The 22,341-nt window shown below is 51.0% G+C and overlaps 2 protein-coding genes across 3 annotated transcripts; one reads left to right on the forward strand and one right to left on the reverse strand.

Moving 5' to 3' along the window:
• Window positions 1–706: 706 nt before the first annotated feature.
• On the reverse strand, window positions 707–3,755 carry HASPIN (histone H3 associated protein kinase). Its single transcript, XM_066563553.1, has one exon. It carries the CDS (start codon window positions 3,753–3,755, stop codon window positions 1,020–1,022), a length of 2,736 nt encoding a protein of 911 aa, XP_066419650.1. The 3' UTR covers window positions 707–1,019.
• Window positions 3,756–11,641: 7,886 nt separating this feature from the next.
• Window positions 11,642–22,250, forward strand: P2RX5 (purinergic receptor P2X 5). 2 transcript variants are annotated; one of them, XM_066563486.1, is made up of 12 exons: window positions 11,642–12,056; window positions 14,669–14,819; window positions 15,187–15,258; window positions 16,203–16,278; window positions 16,692–16,788; window positions 17,159–17,239; window positions 17,710–17,848; window positions 18,425–18,561; window positions 18,825–18,918; window positions 19,415–19,480; window positions 19,824–19,906; window positions 20,270–22,250. In XM_066563486.1, the coding sequence occupies exons 1-12, from the start codon at window positions 11,920–11,922 to the stop codon at window positions 20,343–20,345; spliced, it is 1,209 nt and encodes a 402-aa protein (XP_066419583.1). In that variant the 5' UTR covers window positions 11,642–11,919; the 3' UTR covers window positions 20,346–22,250. The 2 variants fall into 2 exon arrangements, with proteins under 2 accessions (XP_066419583.1, XP_066419582.1); XM_066563485.1 differs by lacking the exons at window positions 11,642–12,056; window positions 14,669–14,819; window positions 15,187–15,258 and having other exon boundaries at window positions 15,283–16,278.
• The last annotated feature ends 91 nt before the right edge of the window (window positions 22,251–22,341 follow it).

Raw genomic sequence — 22,341 nt, forward strand, 5'->3', positions numbered from 1 at the left:
AAGGTCCAAGATGAATCTTTGAGATGCTCAAATTCAACATTGATTCACTGGACTGCACGGAGAGCAGTTAGAATGAATTTGATGATGCTGCCTCTTAATTTCTTAATGCATCTGTGTCATTGGATCAGAATTTAATTTACTTTTCACTTCAGTTTGATTTATTGTTGTCTTTAGCCCAATTTCTTTAATAAACAGGAATGTTAGCAAAGGACTTCTTGAAAACAGGGAATTGGGATTTAATGTAAGAGCCCCCAGTTTAGAGCACCTGGTCTACCTGTTAAGAACATTTATTACCTTGGGCATCTTCTTCTGTAGATAAAGGAAGAAATTACTTCAGTGCTACCACCAGGTTACAGATTTGAGTTCCTATCAGTGCACAAGACCACAACATTATAACCATTAAAAATCAGGAACACAGGTACTTTGTCTTTTCTTTTCACAATCAGGTACCTCTTCCTTGGTCCTTAAGAGAGGGGGGGGGAAAAAAGAACAGATAAGTGCAGATTAGTGGGTTTAAAACCCTTTACAGAAATTTCACATATTTACATTTTATACTTTCATTCCAGGTATAAATTTAGCCAAAATTAAATCAAAGGATGGATTTTTCCCTTCTGTCTCCAGTGAGCCAACAATATTCAACCCTTGTCCTCACTGTCCAGATCTGAAGAGTTTTTACCTGTAGAAAAAGAATCTGTAAAAAAGACAATACAGTAAGAAAAGAACTTTTAATAATCTAAGGCTAAAATGGTAAGAAAAGGTAAGTGAAATTCAGAGTATTAACTGAGCCTGAAGAAGTCTCTTTTCCCCTCCTTTCTCCAAAGTCAGCTCTGTTGTCTCCCCTCAAAACCCAGAGGTATGGAAATATCTTAGAGCAGAAGACATTGGGGGGGGGATTTTACAGAACATTTTTGATAATGTATTAAAAATATTTGGAACTAATCAAAACATATCATTGTGCCAACACATACAAAAAGCAGAGGAGAGAGGCAGCACCAGTGGCTCAGTCCTTGGACCCCTGCTCACTGGAAGAGGCTGCTGTGGTGCAGAACATCAAGGGCAGACCCAAAGGTCAGCACTTCCTTGTGGAACTTGCTGAGCTGCATCTTGATTTTCTTCAGGGCAGGAGTTGTTGCCTTCCTCTTGTAGCTCATGGCTTTCAAAAATTTATCAGCCAGGTAGTGCAGCCAGAGGACATTGCTGTGGGGGTGGTAGTCAGTCCAGCTGTTGGAGTTCTCCTCTTTCATCTGCCTGTAGATGTCAAACTGGGGGTCCCCGGTGCCCTGGAAGAGCTCCAGGTCCGTGGAGAGGTCACAGAAGACGGTGAGCCCGTCCTTCTCCAGGCGGGACAGGGTGTAGTCGATGATGTTGACGTGGAGGCCAGCAGTGGGGATGGAGTGTGTCTCTCCACTCAGCACATACTGCAGCTCCCTCAGCTCTGTGCTCCTGACCAGCACGTTCCCCCAGTGCAGGTCCCTGTGCTCGAAGTGCAGCTCCTGCTCTGCCACTGCCAGGGATGCAGTGACCTGGTGCAAGATGCTCCTGGCCGACGCCACCGAGGAGAAGCTGCTCCTCATGCGCTCCAGATCCCGGCCTCCAAACTCAAACTCCAGCACCATGAACAGCTGCTGGGCCCCAAAAAAGTCTGGCCGGTCGTTTTCCGAGCCTGTTTCATTGTGGAATTTGTCCCAGGCTTCCAGGAGATACCTGGGATAGGCCCCCTGGACACAGTGCACGGAGTAGAGGCTGATGAACCCCACAGTTCTGTTCACGGAGCCCTCAGACAGAAGACTGAGCTCTTTTGAAATTATTACCTCAGGCAGAATCTCCCCAAAGCTCTTCTGAGCTTCACCATTTACTTTTTCAGTCCCCTCAATGGGAATTATTTTTAAGGCCACAGGTCCTCTCTCGCTGTCAATCTGGAACACCTCTCCAAACACCCCCTCTCCAATTTTCTTGCAATCTTTCATCTTATTTAAAGGAATGCACTCCTCAAAAGCAATAGGCCCCTCCTGATTGCATTCTCCAAACACTTTCTCAGCATCTGTAAGGAGCAGCTCCTCCAGGACAGAGGAGGAATCCTTGGGAGCCAGCATGACCATGGAGGAAGCAAACCAGGAGCAGCCCTGAGCTTTTCCAGCAGACAGACTGGCTTGGTACCCCGAAAGCTGGGATTTCCCTGAGGGGGTGCAGAGGATGCTGCTGCAGAAACTCTCATCTGTGGTCACTTTCTTCTTTTTATGGAAGGACAGAGACGCTCGAACTCTAGCCCAGGAATAGGAGTTATTGAGGAGTGAAGAGTCACTGTCTCTGAGACCTACAGACATCTCCAGAGCTCTCCTCCGAGTTCGTTTTTGCCTCGTCTGGAGTCTGAAAAGGGAATTATTGGGCTGCTGCTGCCTCTTGTTCTTGTGCCTTCTTGGCCGGAGGCGGGTGTGCCTGCCCCAGCGGCTGGCACTGAAGCCACTGATACAAGCTTTCCTGCAGGTGCTGCCCTCCCCAGGGACACCCTTGGTCCTTTTGTGCTTGTTCTCCAAGATCCCCTGGCGGCCCACAGGAGATCCTGGCTGCAGGCAGGCAGGTTGAACATCAGCCTGATTGTTGGGTTTCATGCTCTTCAACCTCATTGGTACTTCCAGAGGGTCCAGGACCACCACTGGCACAAGCTGGTACTCTTTGGCCAGGTCTCTCTGACAACTCGAGTTTTTTTTTGCCGAACATCTTGTGAGATGAGATCGGACCTCAGAGGGCTCCTCACGAGTGCCACTGTCACAGGACACAAGGGGCTGTGGCTCACCCTCCAGGGGCGGGGAAGTGCTTGGGGCTTTCAGCGGGGACGGTGCAGCCTGTGCCGGGCAGGGTCCCCGCACCGCCAACCTCAGAACACGGCGGGACCCCCGCAGCCCGGGCTGGGGCTCACAGCTCCGAGCCGAGTCTTGCGCTCGGAACCACTCAGGCACCTCCTCGCCAGCACTCAGCAGCGACGGCCGCTGCCCGGAGCACCCCTCGGGCGAGCCGCGGGGCAGCCGGTGCTGCGAGCGGGACTCGCCCAGCGCCGAGCCGCCCTCGATGGTGGTGCTGAGCAGGAGCGAGCTGAGGCGCAGGGGCGAGCGGCGGCGGCGGGGCGGGGGGCTGTCCCCGGGCGCCGAGGCGCTGTCGGCGGTGGAGCTGAGCAGCAGCGGCGCCCATTGCGGGGTGCTGCACAGCAGCGGCGGCCGCGCCGCGCACAGCGGGCCCTGCCGGCGGCGCCGCGAACCGCGCGGCGGGGACGGGGACGGCGACGGGCACGGTGAGGGCGAGGACAGCGAGGGCGGCGAGCGCCGGGGCTCCTCTCTGCGCCCGCGGAGCTCTTTGCTCTGGCTCTGCTTCTTCTTCCTCGGCGGCTCCTGGTTCTCCTTTCCCCGGCCCCGCGTCCCCCGCCCCTGGTTCACGTTCCCGGCCGGTTCCCGGTTCTCCTTCCCGGCCGAGCCCCGGTTCTCCTTCCTGCGGGTCCGCAGCCGCCGGGCCCAGGCGGGGCGCTTACCGAGGGCCTGCAGGGGCCGCTTGCCGGGCGGCGAGAAGTCGGGGTCGTCCGAGGGGGTGGAGCCGGCGCTGGAAGCGGAGAGGGCGCTGGAGGCGGCGCTGGAGGCGGCGGAGGTCGAGCTGAAGAGGCTCTTGCGGTTCTGCGGCGGCGAGATCCATCGGTCGGGCGGCGGCAGCGGGCGCAGGTAGCCGGCGCGCCGCGAGTAGGTGCGGAGCAGCCGCGGCTGCAGCGGCATGGCGGGGCCGGGCGGGCCGGGCCCTCTGAAGGAGCCCGCCCGCCGACCCGTTCGAACGGGTATCGCGAGAGCGCGCGAGAGCGCGCGAGAGCGGGGCTAACGGACAGGACACGCCCACGGGACGCGCCCCGGACACGCCTCCCCGCCCGGTGTCACTGCCGGTGCCGCTCCCGGTGTCCCGCCATGTCCCGGTGCCGCTCCCGATGTCCCGGCGTTCCGCAGCGTTTCCGTGGCGTTTCAGGACCGCCGGGATGAGCGGTGCCGGCGCTGCTCCATCCACACTCTGAGACGCGTGGCAGCGACGGCAGAATTAATTAATTAATTAATTCACCTGTATTGCGCACCCCTGCACGGAACACACCCGTGTACGTGTGTTACACCCGTGTACCATTCAGCGGGGGACACCGGCACGCCTTGCCCGGGAAGGATGTGGGTGCCCCAACCCAAAGCCAGGCTGGATAAAGCCGTGAGCGACCTGGGGTAAGGGGAGGTGTCCCTGCACGTGGCAGCGAGCTTGGGAATGGACGATCTTTAAGGTCCCTTCCCACCCCAGCATTCGATGACTCTGTGTGTAAAAATAGGATTTATTGCAGGTATCCCCACCGCAGGGAGGCTCCAGGGCGCGTTCAGGGTGTGCCCTGCGCTGCAGGACCACAGGTGATGCTGTTCCCTTTTATCCATCTTTTATCCACAGCCGGCTCTCCCAGGGCTCAGCAGGGATGCTGCAGCTCCATGTCGCACCAGCACTCCATCAGGAGCCTGTATCGGGCTCTTTTATTAAAGCAGCATGTTCCTTTATAGTTTTACAGGATATTTACATTTGCTTAGCAAACACATACACTGCCCATTGGGCATGAAAAAGAAACAAAACTCTCAATAGGTAAAAAGCAGCCACATCACCCTGAGCCAGCTAAAGTCCATATATTTTTATTTTCTCTGTTTCTCCACGTTGTCATGGTGACCGCCTTGCTACCCTCCTCGAGAGAGATACGGGGCTTTCCTTATCCTCAAGAAGCCTTCGCTGGCTCACAAGAACAGCACAAAAATGTCTTTCCTGCAGCTCTCCTGCTCCCTCCAGCCGCTGTTTGGCCCTTCAAGCCCTGCAGGTTTCGGTGTCGCTGTCGCAGCTGTCGCTCGGGCTGGGGACAGGGGACGCAGCTTGGTGGCAGCACAGCACTGGGATCCTGCAGCTGAGCGTTGCTGGAAAGCTGCCGGTGGTTTGTTCCTTTCGTTTCTGTTTCCCATTGTTCTTAAAAAGCTTAAAGAGCTGTGCTGCTGATCCCTGAGAAAACAAACAAACAAACAAAAAACCCCCCAAACAAACAACAACAACAACAAAAAAACCACCAAAAAAACCAACCAACCCCCCCCAAATCCCAAAAACCCCAAAAAACAAAGCAAAAAACCCCAAAACAAAACAAAAACCCAAACAAAACAAAAACAAACAAACAAAAAACCACAAACAAACAAACAAACAAAAAACAGGGGGAAATTATCTCCAGCAGAGAGCTCCACCTGGAAGAGGAGAGCCTGAGGGTCACACAGGCAGCCTGGACCTTCCCTCGGGGCAGCAACAAGTGGGACACCCAGAGGGGTTTGCTGAGCACAGAGAAGCAATCAAAGTCCAAAGTTAAATTCTGCACCTTTTGTTCTGTCTCTGAGTTTAGTGAAATCAGGTTTTGACTGTGGGACAGAAGCAGAGGGAGGATATTTGTCATTGCAGAGCAGAGAATATTCAGGTTCTGTTTGGAACTCTTGTACTGATGCGGTTAAAGCAGAGGCCTCCTGTTCTTTCAGGGATTTTTATCCTGAATTCTCACCTTTCCCCACTGAACCCAGGGAAATCTTTAATTCTTTAATCTGAGAGACTGACCCTGGTGATTTATCAGCTGCAGGTTATCAGTAATTGCAATTTGGGGGGTTTGGGGAAAGAAGATGCCTGGCCAGGCCTTGTGTTCTTCCAGCGAAATGATCTCAGGCCTTTGTGGATTCCAAAGAAAGTCAAGGATGGGCACTTGGTAATGTTCCTTTCTCTGTCTCCTATTCTTGTGGTTGTTTTTATTTATTTCTGTCCTGTTTTGTTGACCATAAACCCCACAGATCTAATGTGTGTTTGTAGAAAGCAGCAGAATAAACAAAGATTTCTCATTCAGACCTTCAGAAGACAAAAGGGCTCCTGTCTCCTTTGGCCTAACCAATATTGGAAAAAGAACAAACAATCCTTCTCTCCTTTATTTTTCTAGTTTCTTCTCTGAATTAATCTTCTTTTATTACTTGGATGCCTTTTGTTGTCCCTCATGGCTCTCAAGGAGGTCAGCTCTTGCAGTGGGTAATGCTATTTTCCTTTTTAGATGTTTTTTTCTCCTAAATGCATTACAGGGCTCTGTGATTGTAATTTCCGGCGAGTTCCATCGACCATTTAATTCTTTGCCATCACTGCAGCAGATGCCAAACACATTTGCAGTAATTGGATGGCACTTAAGGGATTAGCCAAGAGTGCCAAGACTCACCTCATCCAAACCACAGCTGCCTTTTTGTGAGGTTTCCATGGGAGCCTGGCCATGGCTGCTGCTGCTAAATTTATTTGCAATCTACATTTTGCATAAAGTGCCCTGTGCAGGAGCCTGCCTGACTTTGTGGCACGGTTGTGGCATCTCCCTGAGGGACAGAAAATTGGCAAATTTTCAGAAAATTGGCAAACTCTGGCCTCCTTCAGGGTGAGGAGCCACCTGTCCCCAGGCAGGTGAAGGAGCTGGCAGCACTTTGGGGCCAGGTGTGGTGGGAGAGCAGCTGCTGCAGATGTCCCAGAGCAGCCTTGGAGCTGCCAGCACGGTTCATGACCTCTCCTTCTGCCTCATGCAAAGGTGGCAGAGGGTTTGCAGAGCCACAATTTCCTGCTTTCATCTCTGTGGGCCCCCTCACTTATCCAGCTTTGCATTTCTTCGCAGTTTGTGCCTCCCACGGGAGGACAGGATGCGTTTGTGATGCTGCTTCAGTCGGGGGTGACACCAGCTGCTGATGGCTTGGTCACACAGCAGGAGCAGCCCCAAAGCTTGGGTTTCCCTGGGTGTGCTCAGGAGCTGCCAGGTTTGTGGGCAGAGCTGGGGAATGCAGTGACCTGGGTGTCTGCAGGAGAAAGGGAGCTCAGCTCAGCAGCAGAAAGCCATCAGTCCTCCTTCATTATAAAGCACAGGGCACTGGCGTTGATGCCTCAGGTTTTATATTTTATGTTTATTTTATATTTTATATTTTTCAGATTCTCTGCTGCTTTAGTGTGTAGTTCTGGGTTCATATTAGGGGGTGCTCTAGCTGGGGACCAAGGACAAATGATCCAAATCTGAAGCCCAAGAGCACAAACAATGTGGGCAGAAGAGAGAAAAACAAGCAGGATGGGACTGCATAACCTAAAGCTGGAATTGGATAATCAACTGCAATATGCAAATGGAGCAGAACTTAAAAATGAGAGACCCCGTGACCTTGTGTCCATTTTGTGCCCATTCTGGTTCATCTTGGGTTCGTTTTGGGACCATTTTGGTTCATCTTGTGTCCATTTTGGGACCATTTTGGTTCATCTTGGGTGCAGCCCTGGCTGGGCTCTTGTGCTGCCCAAGGTGGATCCATTGAGGAGATCCTTTCAATAAATTTCTATTTTATTCTTTAGCTCTGTCCAGCCTCTGTTCTAGGCCAGCCTTCACAAGTCATCAGGGTAAGGGCATCAGAGAGGAGCCATGCAGAGCTTTGCTGGGCTCCAGGGCCTGCTGGGGCAGCTTTGCTTGCAGGGTAATTGAATTGTGGCTCTGAAGAGACATTTCCTGAGCTCATTCCAGCAGGCTGAAGAGCTGAGTGAGGCTGCAGTGCCACGGACAGATTGCTTTGGCTCCCCCAGCCCCAGCCTGGCTAAGCTGGAGCCAGTTGGTCTGTGCAGCACAGCTGGGACACATCAGCCTCCTGCTGGGCTGGGACCACCTGGTTACAGCAGCAGGGTCAGGCCCAGAGCACACCTGAGGGGAGCCCAGGGGCCAGGCTGACACTTTTTCCTCTGGGGCTCAGGTCTGAGCAGCTCCTGTGTTTTCCTGTGGCTGCAAGGAGTTCCCAGCTGGGAAACCAGGGTGGGGACACATCCCAGACTCCCAAGCTGTGTCTGTGAGGAAGGTGAAGGAAGGGGATGAAGGGTTCTGCTCAGGGCTTGCAGCAAGGTAAGAGCTGGCAGAGGTATCAAGCCAGCGCTAATTTCATGTCTTTGTGTTACCAAAGAAGTAAATGCTGTTCTGTTGGGTGTATTCAAGAGCAGGGTTTCACCTTTAAATCAGTGGTTAATGTGAATACACTTTTTATTAAACCCCTTCAGCTTTCAGGGTTTGATTCAACACACTTTTATTTCCCAGTGATGCTTTTATTGTCCGACCTTAGGAGGTGAATTCACTGCAACACAGCACAGCTCTCCTTGCACTCAGTCTCTCAGCAGTGTTTTATGTGCACTTTTATTAATTTCTCTTGCCTGATTCAGTGCCAGCTCCCTCACAGAGCAGGGCATGATGGCTTGGTTTCATTAGATGTGCACTATTTTTCCTTCTCCTCTGATGCTCTTCCTCAAGCACTTTTTCTCCTTGGGTTGGGGGAGAGCAGTGGGTAAGTGTTCCAGCTAATAGTAACAACATTCCTGCACCCTGCATGGGAGATTCAGCACTTGGGGAGGAACATGGAACACATTCAAAGGCTGAAAATGGCTCTCCTGGAAATGGAGAATCTGTTCTGCAATGTCAGCACTCTCCCTTTTCCCTTCTCTTCCTACAGACAGCTCTGTGGACTGGGGCAGAAACTCCCCCTACAATTCCATTTCCATTAGGGCCGGGTGTGCAGCTGTGTTGCTCAGGGGGTTAAAGAGTGGCTGATTGACCCAGCCAAGGATTACAAGAGAAGATGAACAGAGCATTTTTCTCCATGGGCTCCATGCATTTCATTTCTTTGTTCTTGCCTCCAAACCCCTCACCTTCAGAGAGCAGCTCCTGCCTGTTATTGCTGCTTTCTGTGGCCACAAACTGAGGTTTGAAGCAACTTCCTCTCCCAGCTTTGACTCTCCACCTTGTTTTTCTGCAGATATTTGCTTACAAGAGTGACAAGAACTAAATGACTAATGTAGAGAGCTGACCTCTGCCTGTTCTCTGATCATTTCCTTGCCGAATCCCCTCTTTCCTTCCTCCCTGTCTCTGCATTTTCAGGCTCTGCTCTGGCTCCTGTTTCCGACAGAAGATGGATCTGCACCACTCAAACGTTTGCTGCAGGAGCTTTTCAGTGCTGGAGAAGCATCTCAGCACTTCTGAGTCAGGGTGGGGATCAGTGGGTGCCTGGAGGGAGCGTTTGGCACTGGGAGTGACCAGGATGAGTGCCCAAAAGCAGAATAAGTGCCCAGAAACCCAAAATCAGCCCTGGTGAATCACAATGTCCTGGCCAGGGCTGTCTGCCACTGCCTGCAAAGCACAGGCTCTGTTTGGGTGTAATTTCAAGATATTATTGGGCCGATCTTGAAATCTTTCCAGTGTCAGATGTGACCTTGCAGCGTTTCAAATGTCCCTGGGTCAGGGCAGAGGTTGAAAGTCTGATTTTCACAGTCCCTGCAGTTGGCATTAGAGGCTGAGATCAGCTCTGGGGCAGCTGAGCAGTGACAGGTGGAGGAGGAGGAGATGAGGAGCAGCCTGGGCAGGCAGGGATGTGCATCCTGTGAGTATTTGTGAGTTATGAGGAGGCAATCACTGTCAGCAGTGTGAGGAATTAAATACAGGTGAGACATGGCAGGAATTGAAGGGGGAAAAAAAAAAGAGAAAGAAGAAGTTTCAGTTGTGGAGGAGAAATCCTCCCTGGGAGAATTCCTAGGCTGAGCAAACAGCCCTCGTGGGAATGGAGGTTTTTGGGTTTTTTGGGTTTTTTTTGGTTTTTTTTTTTTTCATGGGAAATTCAAGATGTGGAACTCAAAAAGGGAAATACCTTGCATAGAAGATTCAGCCTCTGTCCCTTGAGAAGAACTGAGAGATTCTACGTTATTTGCACATTTAACTGGTAACAATTAGACTTCTTTGGGTTATTTAGTCCCTTGCTATGAACAAAACTGCTTTTATTTGAACATCCACAAATTCTTTGACAAACCCAGCAGTAGACTTGATTTCCAGGCAAGGGAAAAAAAACCCCAAACCCAAGGCTGTGAAAACCAGGTGATAAAAACAACCCCCAAGAGCGTGCCACAAAGTCCCAGCTAAATTGTTTTTGCAGCTCAGTGCAAGTTAAACTTCTGCAGCAACAGCATTGTCAGCAAAAATGGAGCTTGTGCTGAGCAGTGTTCCGGGGCACATTTGGTATAAATGGGAACCTTTTATTCCAAAACAGCTATTCTACCTGTGCCTCTGCTGATGCCTCCAAAACCACAAGAAAATGTCAGTTTTGCATTCTAATTTTATTTTTATCTCAGTGATCAGATGTGGTTTACACCTTCAGGCCTCGCCTAGAGCAGAACATTTCTCACTCTAGAGATTTTTTTTTAACCTGTCTCAGATTAATTGACCTGGAAAATAACTACAAAGGCTCAGGGCAGCCACCAGGTTTCAAGGAGGCCACAGGCAGGTTTGTGTTCTAGTTTGCAGAGGACAGAGAGAGAGAGAAGAGAAAGGCTTCTTTCCCTTTGCAGAGGAAAAGGGGAGAAAAGTTTCTTTCCCTTTGCAGGGAGAAGGTTTCTGGTGAAAAGTTTCTTTCCCTTTGCATGGAGGAAGTTTCTGGAGAAAGGTTTCTTTGCCTTTGCAGAGGAACTCCAGGGATGGCTCTGGGATGAGGGATAAAATGAGTTCTTCGTTCCTTATGATGCTGGTTGTGATTCTCTTGTGATTTGGAGCAACTTCATTAAAAACCAGAACCATCTGCTTAAATTTGATATGGAATTTAAGGAGGATGAAGGATAACAATTTCATAAAGCCTGAGATCTTCTTAAGAATGATTTTCCCAAGGAAGGGATTTGTGCAGTTTCTTCATTTTTCTGCCTAATAGAAATAAAAGGAGATACAGGAGCACAGTAATTGTTATTGGCAAACAGAGGTCAATTACAGGAAATTCTATTTCTTGAAATTAGTTTAGCAGTGACTGGCTCCCTGTGTAATTCATTCTGCAGAGAGCTGAGCAGCAGAGGCAGCTGCTGTGTCACTGCCCCCGGCCTGGTGCTGCTCCTCATGGCCCAGGGTGGAACTGGGGCAGCTCAGAAGCCTCATGGAACTGAGATCTGGAGTTTTTCCTGCATGGAGGGACATCTGGGTGAGACAGGCTTGGCTGGGAGCCTCTTGCCCACATTTTTTTCCTGAAACCAACCCAGGCTGCTCGCCCTCTGTGCTTGTTTCCTCATGTCCAGTTCTTGGAAAGCATTGATTTATCCTTAGGCACGTGCAGAATTTATTCATGAGTTATTCAGTTTGGGTTTTGGTGGGAAGGAGTGGGAACCAGGCAGGTTCTCTAGGACTCTGGCTCTCATTGCTCATGCAGACCGTTCCAGAAATCAAAAATTTATCCCAATGTGTTGTCATGCTGTAAAGGCTGGAGAAAGGCTTCAATCACTGAGAAATGGTGAGAGGCTGTCCCCGTGTCCCCTGGATGCTGCAGCTGAGCTCTGGTGGCAGTGACAGGACCCAGGGAAGGGCTGCAGCTGGGTCAGGGCGGACATCAGGAAAATGCTGAGCCCCCTCTGCTCTGCCAGGCTCCCAGGGAATGGGCACGGCCTGACAGAGCTCCAGGAGCGTTTGGAAACACTGGGTGGGATTTTTGGGGTGCCAGTGCAGGGCTGAGGGTTGGACTGGGTGGTTCCTGTGGGTCCCTTCCAGCCCAGCCCACTCTGTGCCTGTGGGAGCACTGTGACACAGGCTTTGCGCTGCAACGTATTCAATTCCAAACATTTCCTGCGGGGCAGAGAATGCAACCTGGAGGGGGACAGGGGCTGTCCCCAGGGATGAATCAGCTGGAAAGCAGCTCAGGAAGGATGTGACAGTGCAGCTGCTGGCTCCTGACCGAGCTGCTGCCGAAGGAGGAGGAGGAGGAGGAGGAGGAGGAGAGCAGGGCTGCTGTCTCAGGTTTCCATGCACTGCACGTGTGGGTGGTGCGAGCTGTGCCTGCTCCAGCCACCGAGCGAGCTGGGAGCATGGGGCAGGTGGCTTGGAAGGCTTTATTTCTGTCTCTTTTCGATTATAAAACGGAGAAATACGTCATTGCCAAGAACAAGAAGGTTGGGGTCCTCTACCGAGTGGTGCAGCTCTCCATCCTGGCTTACCTGGTGGGGTAAGAATCACACTCTGCTTCATGTTTTGCTGTGATAACGGTGGGTTTTGCTGTGATAAGGATGGGTTTTGCTGTGATAAGGACGGGTTTTGCTGTGATAAAGATAAATTAGGGCACTCTGCACACAGTGACAGCCTGCTGTGCCTCCTGATTTCAATGCAGTTCATCAGACAGGTTTATACAGCTGCATTTTGTAGTGTCTAATAGGTTATGTCTGATTTTTCACCTGCTAGGGATGGCCACATTCAGCTCTACCCTTCAGATTAAGTTTGGGTTAAAAATAGACCCAGTGTCTATGGCTTAGTACTGCATTATTTATGCCTTTATTTCTATATTCTGTGGGAATGGTGCCAAACCCTACTGTGTGACTCCTCGGGACAAATGAGCATTATCAGCCCTGGTGCTGGGCCTTGGGGCACTCCTGTGTTCTCTGCACAGCACCACGACCTGCTCAGGTGCAGATGGGAGGGAAAAGCAGAAAATGGGGGATGTCTGAGCTGGAGTGGGCTGCAGCAGCCAGGCTGTGGGGGCTGAGGCAGCAGCAGTGTCAGCTGCTTTGCATTCATTTCAGAGCAGGGCATTGGCTCAGGAACAGCCTGGGAAAGGCCCAGTTCTGCAGCACACTGGGCACACTGGTGTGTGACCAGTCCCTGCAGGCTCAGACCTGGAATTATCCAGCCTGTGCTGTTGATTCTTGAGTTTCTGAGGCTTTTTAGATTGTGACACCTAACTGTCCCCTCACTGTCTGTGCTCCTGGTCCCTTCACCTTTCCCACACCTCGTGTTTCCACTGATTAAATATAGCAGAGTCATTTTTAGGTGCTGGGTGTATTTATAGAAAGCTGTGCAGTCCCAGTGAGCACAGCAGCTCCTCAGCACTCTGGCATGGTCTGGCTGGAGGAGGAATCCTGTGCAGAGCATGGCTGAGGGCTGAGGGAGATACAGCATGGACAGGGCAGGGTTCTTTTCCTCCTCTGGTATCTGTGGCCTCCTGCAAACCCCTGGCATTGTCACAGTGACCCCTCTGTGCTTAGGGCTTGCAGGAACACGTCACAGGCTGGCTTTGGGTGGGGATCATCAAACCCTTCTGGACTATTTCTGGGATGCAGCTGCCATTGATTCATTGATTCACTGCAGAAAATGCAAGGATCTGCTTTTGAGCCTTCCTGGGAGAGGAAATCAGTGCTCTTGGGAAAAGGGGAGAGTAGGAAACTTCCCAGGGTGGGTGTAAAAAACAAGGTTCACTCTCCTGTAGAAATGTAAAAGTTTAATAAGGGACGTCAGGAGACAAAGCTAATAAAGCAATTGGTTTAACGGTCAGGTGCCTCTTGGCATTCCACCAAGAGCACCCTGGCCATTCCAGAAACAACCTTTATGTACCATTCCTATGGCATCAGCCTGTTGCATGTTAATAAACATTTAGGCATATTGAGACTTCCCCCCAAACCAGTTAACATGTTCCAGGAATTGTTTGGCAGGGCTCATCCTCAGGGCTGCCTTTTCAGAGCATCTGTATTCCTTGGTTGTGGTTTTATCATTCTTATCATCACCTCCAGTTTGGGCTTTGGTCCATATTTTCTGTCGATGGTAAGTGCTGACAGTTGCCATATCAATAGCAGGGATCTTCTTGTGTTCACTGAATGTTATCCCAACCAGGCAGGCAGTTTAACACAAAAATACTTCTATCAGCTATTTGACTAACAGAAATATAAACTATATCTTTATAGCAAAGTTACTTTGACATTATACATTTAGCATCCATTTCAATATTTGTGAAAAGCCAATATTATAATATGTATTTATGACAGTGGGGAGTGTTCATGTGCAGGTTTGTCCCACGTGGCAGGTGAAGGGCTGGGTGCCACCAGTGCTGCTCAGCCCCTGTGGGCAGGAGAGCCCTGAAAAGAGGAGCTGTGCCACAGATTCAGCCCCTCTCCCAACGTGCCCCAGCACCCTCAGCTTCTTCAAGGGTGATTTATTGTCCTGACAGGTGATTTTAGCAGTATTGTGGGGGAGCTGGAAGTGTTTCATTTGAGCCAGAGGTTTTCACCCAGGGAAATGGAACTCCCGCTGCTTCCAGTGGAGAGGAGGAAGCAAAGCCTTTCCCTGGATGGCTTAGCAAGGCAGCAGCTCTCCCAGGGCTGTTCCCATCACCCTGGCTGACAAAGGAGCTGGATCCAGCTGGGATCATCCCCTGCAGGTTCCTGCCAGGCATCCCCAGCTCAGCTGCAGGGGTTCCCTGTCCCAGCCTCGTGTGTTGCTGGCTGGCAGCTCAGGGTCTGTGTGCTGAAGTGAGAGTTCTGCACTTGTGAACCTGCAAAAGCCTCTCTTGTTTTTCATCTCGAGAAAGGCACAGTCCTGCTCTTCTTTTTCCTTTCTGAGGTTGCTGAGTGTAGCACAGATGGAGGCTTTGGTTTCTTACCTCATGACCTGTTGTTACACATTCCTCCACTGTTGGCAAGCACAGCTCGTGTCCAGGAGTTTATCCTTTATTAGCAGAAGCAGGGGGAGCAGAGGGTTTGGTGTCATTGGCATGTTTTGATTTGACCTCGGTGTGAATTTCTCTGTCTGACTCATTCCCTGACTGCCCCTAACGCTGCTGTGTTCACACAGGTGGGTGTTTGTGGTCAAGAAAGGCTACCAGGACACAGACACGTCCCTCCAGAGCTCTGTCATCACCAAGCTGAAAGGGGTGGCCTTCACCAACACCTCGGAGCTGGGGGAGAGGATTTGGGATGTTGCAGACTATGTCATCCCTCCCCAGGTTGGCATCACCCCCTGTGGGTGCTGAAGGGATCTATCCCGGTCTCCCCTGTGAATTGGCAGGAGCTGGGATACAAGAAAGTGATGCTGGAAGGGGTTTTCTGCTGTGAGTTTTTTATTGGAGATGCTGGGGGTGCTCTGCCTCCCCCCAGGACCGTGGGCTGGCTCTCATGGTTGTGTGTGCACCCACAGTGTGAGGGAATTCATCCAAACAAATATCCACACAAAGGGTGGTGTTGTATCTCATGTATCTCAGCCTGAGAAGCCGTGGGGAGAGGGGGTTCCTCTCTTCTGAAGAGAGCTTCATGCTCCTTATTTACAAGTACTTTTAGAGTAAACCAAGTTATCTGACTCTTTGTTTATTGCAGGGTGAAAGTGTCTTCTTTGTCATGACAAATCTGATTGTGACCCCAAACCAGAGACAAGCCACGTGTGCTGAGGTAGGAAGAACCGAGCCCCTTGACCCCCAGACCCCTGAAAAACCAGGGAAAAGAACTGACAGAGGACACTTCTGGAGCCACAAAGAGAGGAAGGATGAAAGACAAGTATTTTTTCCTATAGTGTAAAAGCTAATTTGGGAAATTACTGTAAACCTGGAAGGCTCAGCTGTTTTAACTTCCAGAGGCATTGATCACACAGAGACTCCCTGACTTCAGGTGGTGTTGAATTTCTGCCCAGCTGGAGATGAGACCAGGCAGTGATTGCTCAGGGTTAGAAAAGGCCCTGGGAAAACAAATTTGATGTGACTCAGGGTAGTTATGGGGAGAAGAGACTTTTTAAGAGCCCCATCCTGGAAAGTGCTGAACATTCAGGTTTTCATTACTTCCCAGACATGGGGTGGCTGCTCAGCACCTTCCAGAACATTCCCTGAAGGCCAAAGGCGTGAGGTGCTTGTGGAATATCCTCTGAGGGGATGTTTAGAGTGGGCTGGAGCCCAGGGAGGAGGTGTGTGGCTGTGCATGGAGCGCTGTGCATGGAGCAGATGGATTTTTGTCCATGGAGCAGAAGGATTTTCCATGTCACATCAGGAGCACAGCTGGCTTGGTCAGGGCACTGCTGTCCTCTGGTGGCCAGGACAGGGGCACTTTTGAGCCAGAGAACTTTGTGGCTTAGATCCAAGGTAGGGTTATCTCACAGCAAAGAGGCCTCCTGCCTGGTTTTGGTGAGTACTAATGTTGGTTTTTCCAGTCTGCCCCTCTCCAGACTGAGCAGAACCCAGAATCGGGTGTGGCTGAATGCTGGTGCTCCTGGTGGTGGGATATGTGTACATGACCCCCAGTTCCCACTTCAGCTGTGTGGTTTTAGTGCTCACACAGAGCCCACCCCACTTTCTGTGTCTCTGGTGTCCTGTCACACTGTCACCTGTGTCCTTTCCCCTCTGCAGAGTGCCAGCATTCCCGATGCCCTGTGTGACAAGGACACAGACTGCCTGGAAGGGGAAGCAGTGGTGGCTGGCAATGGTAAGGGACATGTCCCTGTCTGAGCTGTGTCTGGTGTCCTTCAGAGCCCTCAGCCTGGGTACAACCCCCAGATCTTGATTGCAGAGAGCACCAAGGCCTTTCCTTTCTTCCCCCCTTTCCTTTCTTCCCCCCTTTCCTTTCCTCCCCCCTTTCCTTTCTTTTCCCCCCTTTCCTTTCCTCCCCCCTTTCCTTTCTCCCCTCTTTTATTGAGATCCCTGCCTTGCTCACAGCTCTGTGGTGGCTGGGCCAGGGAACCCCAGGCTGCTCAGAGGCACAACAAGAGGGTGTTTGTTCCAGCTGAGAGGCCCTTTCACAGCAGGGAGGAGAGGGAAAATCCTCTATTCTCACATGCCCTGTAGGCAAGGAGAGGCGGTGCCTGCTGCTGTGACCTTTTCTGTGCTGTCTGCTCACAGGGGTTAAGACTGGCCGTTGTTTGAAAGACAGGGGCAGCACCAGAGGGACTTGTGAGATACTGGCCTGGTGCCCAGTGGAGAAAAGATCCAAGCCCAAGTACGTGTCTGCTTTCCAAGCTTGAGTTGCTTGGCTTGTGTGTCACCCAGGGCAGATCCCGTGTCCCCTCTGCTTGGGTGCTTGCTGGAATGTTGGCTGCTCAGTCAGGGCTGTTCAGGGGCTCTGCAAGGCTCCCCCTGGCAGGACTGGCCCTCTGCTCCCCCTGCTTCTCTCCCTGGCTGCTCCCAGCCCTGGCAGTGTCCCCTGGACCTGCATGCTCCTCACCAACCCCTTGCTGGCACTGTGGGGGAAGTGGCACAGCTGGCCTGGTGCCATCCAACCTACTGGATAAAGCTGCTTCTAAAATGGCAGTTCAAGATTTCACATGTGGGCAGGGGACAAAGACAGAGAACAAACCCTTCTCTTGCAGGAAACCACTTCTGGGCAGTGCAGAAAACTTCACTGTTTACATCAAGAACTCCATTCGCTTCCCCAAGTTTAAGTTCTCCAAGTAAGTGCCAGAGCTTCCTGAGCTTCTCCTGCTCAATAGATATTCCCCCTCCTCCAGAAAAATAAAGTGCCTGGACAAGGCTGGCAAAAAAAGCAAATTTAAAAAATATTTGTTTGCCTTTGCTGCTGCCATGTGAACAAACTGAAGCAGTGTAGAAATGGGCATGTTCTGGCTCTTGTCCTGGGGCTCAGATAAGCATTTCCAGAATCCTATTGTTTTCCCTTGAGAAAAATAGATCACCCTGGAGCAGTCTGGCAATCTGTTCTGTGTGAGTCCTTTCTTGAGCCCAGATTCATCTGGCCAGGAGATCATTTTTGGGGGCACAGACTGCTTTCCCAGGCCAGCAGCAGAGACACCCTCAGGGTGCACAGAGGCTGTTGGAGAAGCCTCTTGTCTCTGCAGTCCAGCTGCAGGATCTGAAGGCAAGGAAAGAGGGAGCCAAGGTGGATTTCCCTGTTTCCTACGTGCAGGATGAATGTGCTGGCCACTGACAACGAGTCCTACCTGAAGAGCTGTCGGTACAGCCAGGAGCATCCCTACTGCCCCATCTTCGTGCTGGGCAACATCGTCCGCTGGGCTGGGGGCGACTTCCAGGACATGGCCTCGCAGGTAGGAGTGGCCCGGGGCTCGTGGGTGCTCCCAGCTGGATCACTGGGAGCCTGTGAGGAGTCACTGCCCTGCGAGCTGCCTCCTGCACTGCCCTGCACTGCACTGCAGAGGTGCCAGTGCTTAAAGTCAAGCTGGTCCCATTTATCCTGTCCCCAGGGAATGGGAGTTCTCTCAAAACAGCTGGTTGTGTCACTTATCTTCTATTCAGGGCTGCCCAAACTGCTGCTCTGCCAGCAGGGATTTTTTGTTTAATTTCAACCTTACTACAGCGTTGGTTTAAACCCAGTACTCTGAAAATCCACCCCTGCATAAAAGATCATCTTCCTCACTGAAGCGTGGGATGAAATCAATGTCCCAGGATGAGAAACCTCAGGGAGAAGTGGGGTTGTAGAGTAATAATGGCATTAATGTCACACACCTGAACTCAGCCCAGGCAGGAGTGTGTGCCCCCTTGTCTGTGACCAGAAGTGCAGCTGCTTCTTGCCCCTGGGGAAAACCTGCCCAAGGGTCTGACAAATTTGAAGACACTTTAACTGAACTAAGCTTAAACAACTCACCCTGTCTCTCTCTTTTAAGGGTGGTGTGATAGGAATTCAGATTGAATGGAACTGTGATCTTGATAAAGCCCCTTCTGAATGTAATCCTCACTATTCTTTTAGCCGGCTGGATAACAAGTCTGCAGAAACCTCCATCTCTTCTGGGTACAACTTCAGGTGGGTACAGAGGAGGGCACAATGCAGAACCACAGCTGGGCTGGGCTGCCTGGGCTTGCAGGTGCTGGAGGTTGGCAGTGGAGTGGCACCAGCCTGTGCCAGGCACTGCTGCAGCCAAGCACAGAGTGCTGCAGAGGAGGGAGGGAGGTAGGGAGTGCTCCTGGCAGGCTAAAGCTGGCTTTGATAAGGGGACAGATCTCTTTGAAGGGATGAGAGACTTCAGAGGCGCAGGTGGAATTAAATCCAGAATTGTTGTATTCCAGGTTTGCCAAGTATTTCCGGGATGCTGAGGGGGTCGACTACCGGACGCTCATTAAAGCCTACGGAATCCGCTTCGATGTGATGGTGAACGGCAAGGTGAGGGCCAGGCCAGGATGTGCCAGAGCCTGCAGAGGAAGGAAGTGGGGGGAGGCAGCTCTGAGGTGAGGACAGCTTCTCTGGCTTGTTGTAGGAAAGGGCTCTTCCCATCCATCCATGTGGAGCTAATCCCCATGTAAGAGATCACCTGCAATGCAGCTGAGCCTGCACCTCCTCTACTTAAAACCAGGCTTATGTAAAGCCCAACAGAAATAAATGTGCCCCAGAGACTTGTTTTCCATGTGCAAGCACTGCAGAGAGAAAAGAAGCCTAATCTAGGCATGATGCAAGCTCAGAAATGCAGCCAGGGACAGTCAGACCTAAGACACACAGACCTTCAGCCTCCAAGATTGCTCAGTGCAAATCCCCCGTGGTTGTGCCTGGGAACAAAACACACCCAGGGGCAGCAGCAGCTTCCCCAGGGCAGTACCACACCCTTGGGTTTGTTTTGTGGGTTGTTCTCTCAGTGGTGACTTCATGACCTTTGTTCTTCCAGGCAGGGAAATTTAACATCATTCCCACCATCATCAATATCAGCTCGGGGCTGGCACTCATGGGAGCTGTAAGTGAATGTTTTGTGTTAAAGTAACCCCAGGGGACCCAGACCCAAAATGGGATGAGAATGGGATGGGGGGCTTAAACTTTCTCCAGCAGAATCTTTACTGCTCAGACTACTCAGCCAGGTGTGTGTCTGTATCCTGTCTTAAAAGCATTTGTTAATAAACCTACTAGTCTAAACATCCACACAGGCTGTATATTGTACATACATACCCTGGAAAATGCATGGAGAATGAAGGCAAACACAGTTTGTACAAGTTATCCTTTCATTAATGTTCATTTCTAATGAAATCAGAATACTTCCTTTTCTGTTTCAAAGGTAAAACACAAGTTTTATCCCTTTGCAGGGAGCTTTCTTTTGTGACCTGGTGCTGCTGTATCTGATCAAGAAGAGTAACTTTTATCGAGGCAAAAAGTATGAGGAAGTCAAGTAAGTGGACCTGGCTTTGTGTTAAAAAATCATGGCTTTTTGTTAAGTGATAGATACAGGAGCACAGTTCCAGGGAAATATATTCTTCCAAATTATTTTGGCCAAGTTATTGGCTTCCTCTGTACTTCCTTGCTGCAGTGAGCTGGGGAGCACAGGCAGCTGCTGTGTCATGGTTGGACTGGCAATGGCCTTGTGCTGTTGGTCCCTAATGACCGAGGGTGGAATTGGGGCAGCTCCAAGAGCCTCGTGAAACTGAGATGTGGAGGGGCCTTTGGGTAAGGTGAGACAGGCCTGGCTGGGAAGATTTTTGCCTCCTGAAACAATCCCAGGCTGCTCATCCTGTCCCTGTGCCTGTTTCCCCAGGTCCAACTCCAGGAAGTCCTTGTCCAGCCCTACGCTGAACGGGAATCAGAGCCCGGAGCAGCTCGATGGGCTCTAGGCACAGCAGAGGCTCTGCTAGCTCCAGGAAACCCACACAGGTGTGGCACCACACCAGCAATGGGAGGTGGACATACCCCAGATCAGGCCTGCTATGATCAGGATTCCCAGAGGAAAAAGCCTTCTCTAAAGACTGCCTTTCTTCCCTGAGATTTCTCTGGGATCCTGAGCTTGCAACATGTGTCGTCACTATGGATTTATAAAAGGATTTTTATAAAAGGACAAAGAAGGCACCAAATGAATGTTTTTATATCCACTGATAAATATATCTGTACTTATACCAATAGCCAGCACTGTCCTGTGGCTGTGCTTTGCTTCCATGTGGAGAAAAGCTGTGATGGGAGCACTTTGGGAAGGGCTGAAGCTGAAACCCAACCTGTTTCCTGCTCTGCTGCAGTGGCAGCCACGGCCTCCAGCTCCTGCCTGGGTGATGATGTGACATCAGGTGTGAAGCAGCAGGACTGCTCTGCTCAGGAAATGCAGGGAAATGTGGCACTGGAGCAGCTGCTGGGGCTGGGGAAGGGGCTGTGATCCTGCAGGGCCTGAGGCAGGGGGGACAGTCACTCTTGTGGGGGTGAATGCACTGAGCAGCAACGTGGAGCACCTGCACAGCTTCTGCCTCCTGCCTCCAGTGCCTGCTGTCATTTGCTGGGGACTGTCCTCGCTGCACCGCTGCCCGATTTCTCATGCTGGGCAGGTCTGGATGGGCACTCAGTGCCTCTGTTTCTCACAGCACCCCGGGCTGTGCTGCAGACTGAGAGGGGCAGCTCTGCCAGGGCCACGGGCTGGGCCAGCCTCCTCCAAATACAGCAACAGCAGGGAAAGTTAGGACATAGCTGCCTGCTACTTCAACACCAGGGACCTCCAGGAAACACAAGTGCTTGTCTCTCAGCAGAATCAGTCTCCCTGCAGCCCATTTTGTCCATTTATCTCATGTGAGGATGTAACCAATCTCAGAAAAGGGCTTAAGGAATATCAGAATATCCTTGTGTTCTGTATATGCTGCCCCATCACCACTGACTGGGAGCTGTCCTGATGAAGATTAAATGTTTCTGTGCATGCTTTGAATACCAAAAGTTAAACGGCTCCTGCTGGAGCATCTGAGGGTGGCATCAGGGAGCTGCTGCCATCGAGTGTCTGCACAAATGGCACCAGCAGCTGCACCCACTCTGCTTCAGCTTCTTTAAGGTACAGGTACTCTGAGGTACAGGTTCATCCTGAATTAAAATTCACCTCTGTTAGCATTGGCAAACTCTGAACCCAGTCACTGACAGCAAACCCCACCCAGTCCAGTTCCCCCCCCTCTGCTTCTGTGTAGTGAGCCAAAAATGGGGCTAGAAAATAGAATTAAACACTGGAGTTCATTTAGGATAAGCCGTGTACCTTTGGTGCTCTGATCTCATCCAAAACCTTCTCTCTGTCAGGAGAGTCAGGAGTCTCTCCTCAAGGCAAACACAAGTCACTCCACTCTTGTGCAGTGGAGAACTGCACAAGAGCTCCCATCAGGCTTTTGACTGTCAGGGTTTAATTGGAGTTGAGTAATTTCTAGATGGTGAAACACAGAGTGAAGCCCCTGTGTGACATCAGGGCCTGGCACAACTGCTGGCAAGCAAGCAGCTCCTCCTGACATGCAAAGCTGACTGTACTCTGCTGAAACCATTGTTTTAACTTGCCAAAACATCCTCCTGTGAGAGGACCAAAGCTATTTCCTGAATCTGAGTCTCCAGGCCTCCCAGATCCCCTAGAATGTTTCCTTTCTTTAGACTGTGTAACACAACTCCTACAACCCCTGCTGTTAATAAAACATAACCAGATTCCTTCTCAGGAGCTCCTTTCTTGACTTTGACTCTTTTTTTTCTCCTTGTGTTTCATGTTCAGCAATAAAATGTGTCACTTTAGGCCAGTGCTCCCTGGGAGTGTTCTGTAAGTGTTTTTTCAGGTCAAACCACCTGGTGTGGTGATAGTGATGTGAGCAAATCAATGAATCACTTATTTTT

The sequence above is a fragment of the Molothrus aeneus genome, chromosome 20 (assembly GCF_037042795.1).
Source record: "Molothrus aeneus isolate 106 chromosome 20, BPBGC_Maene_1.0, whole genome shotgun sequence".
NCBI classification, from domain to species: Eukaryota; Metazoa; Chordata; class Aves; order Passeriformes; family Icteridae; genus Molothrus; species Molothrus aeneus.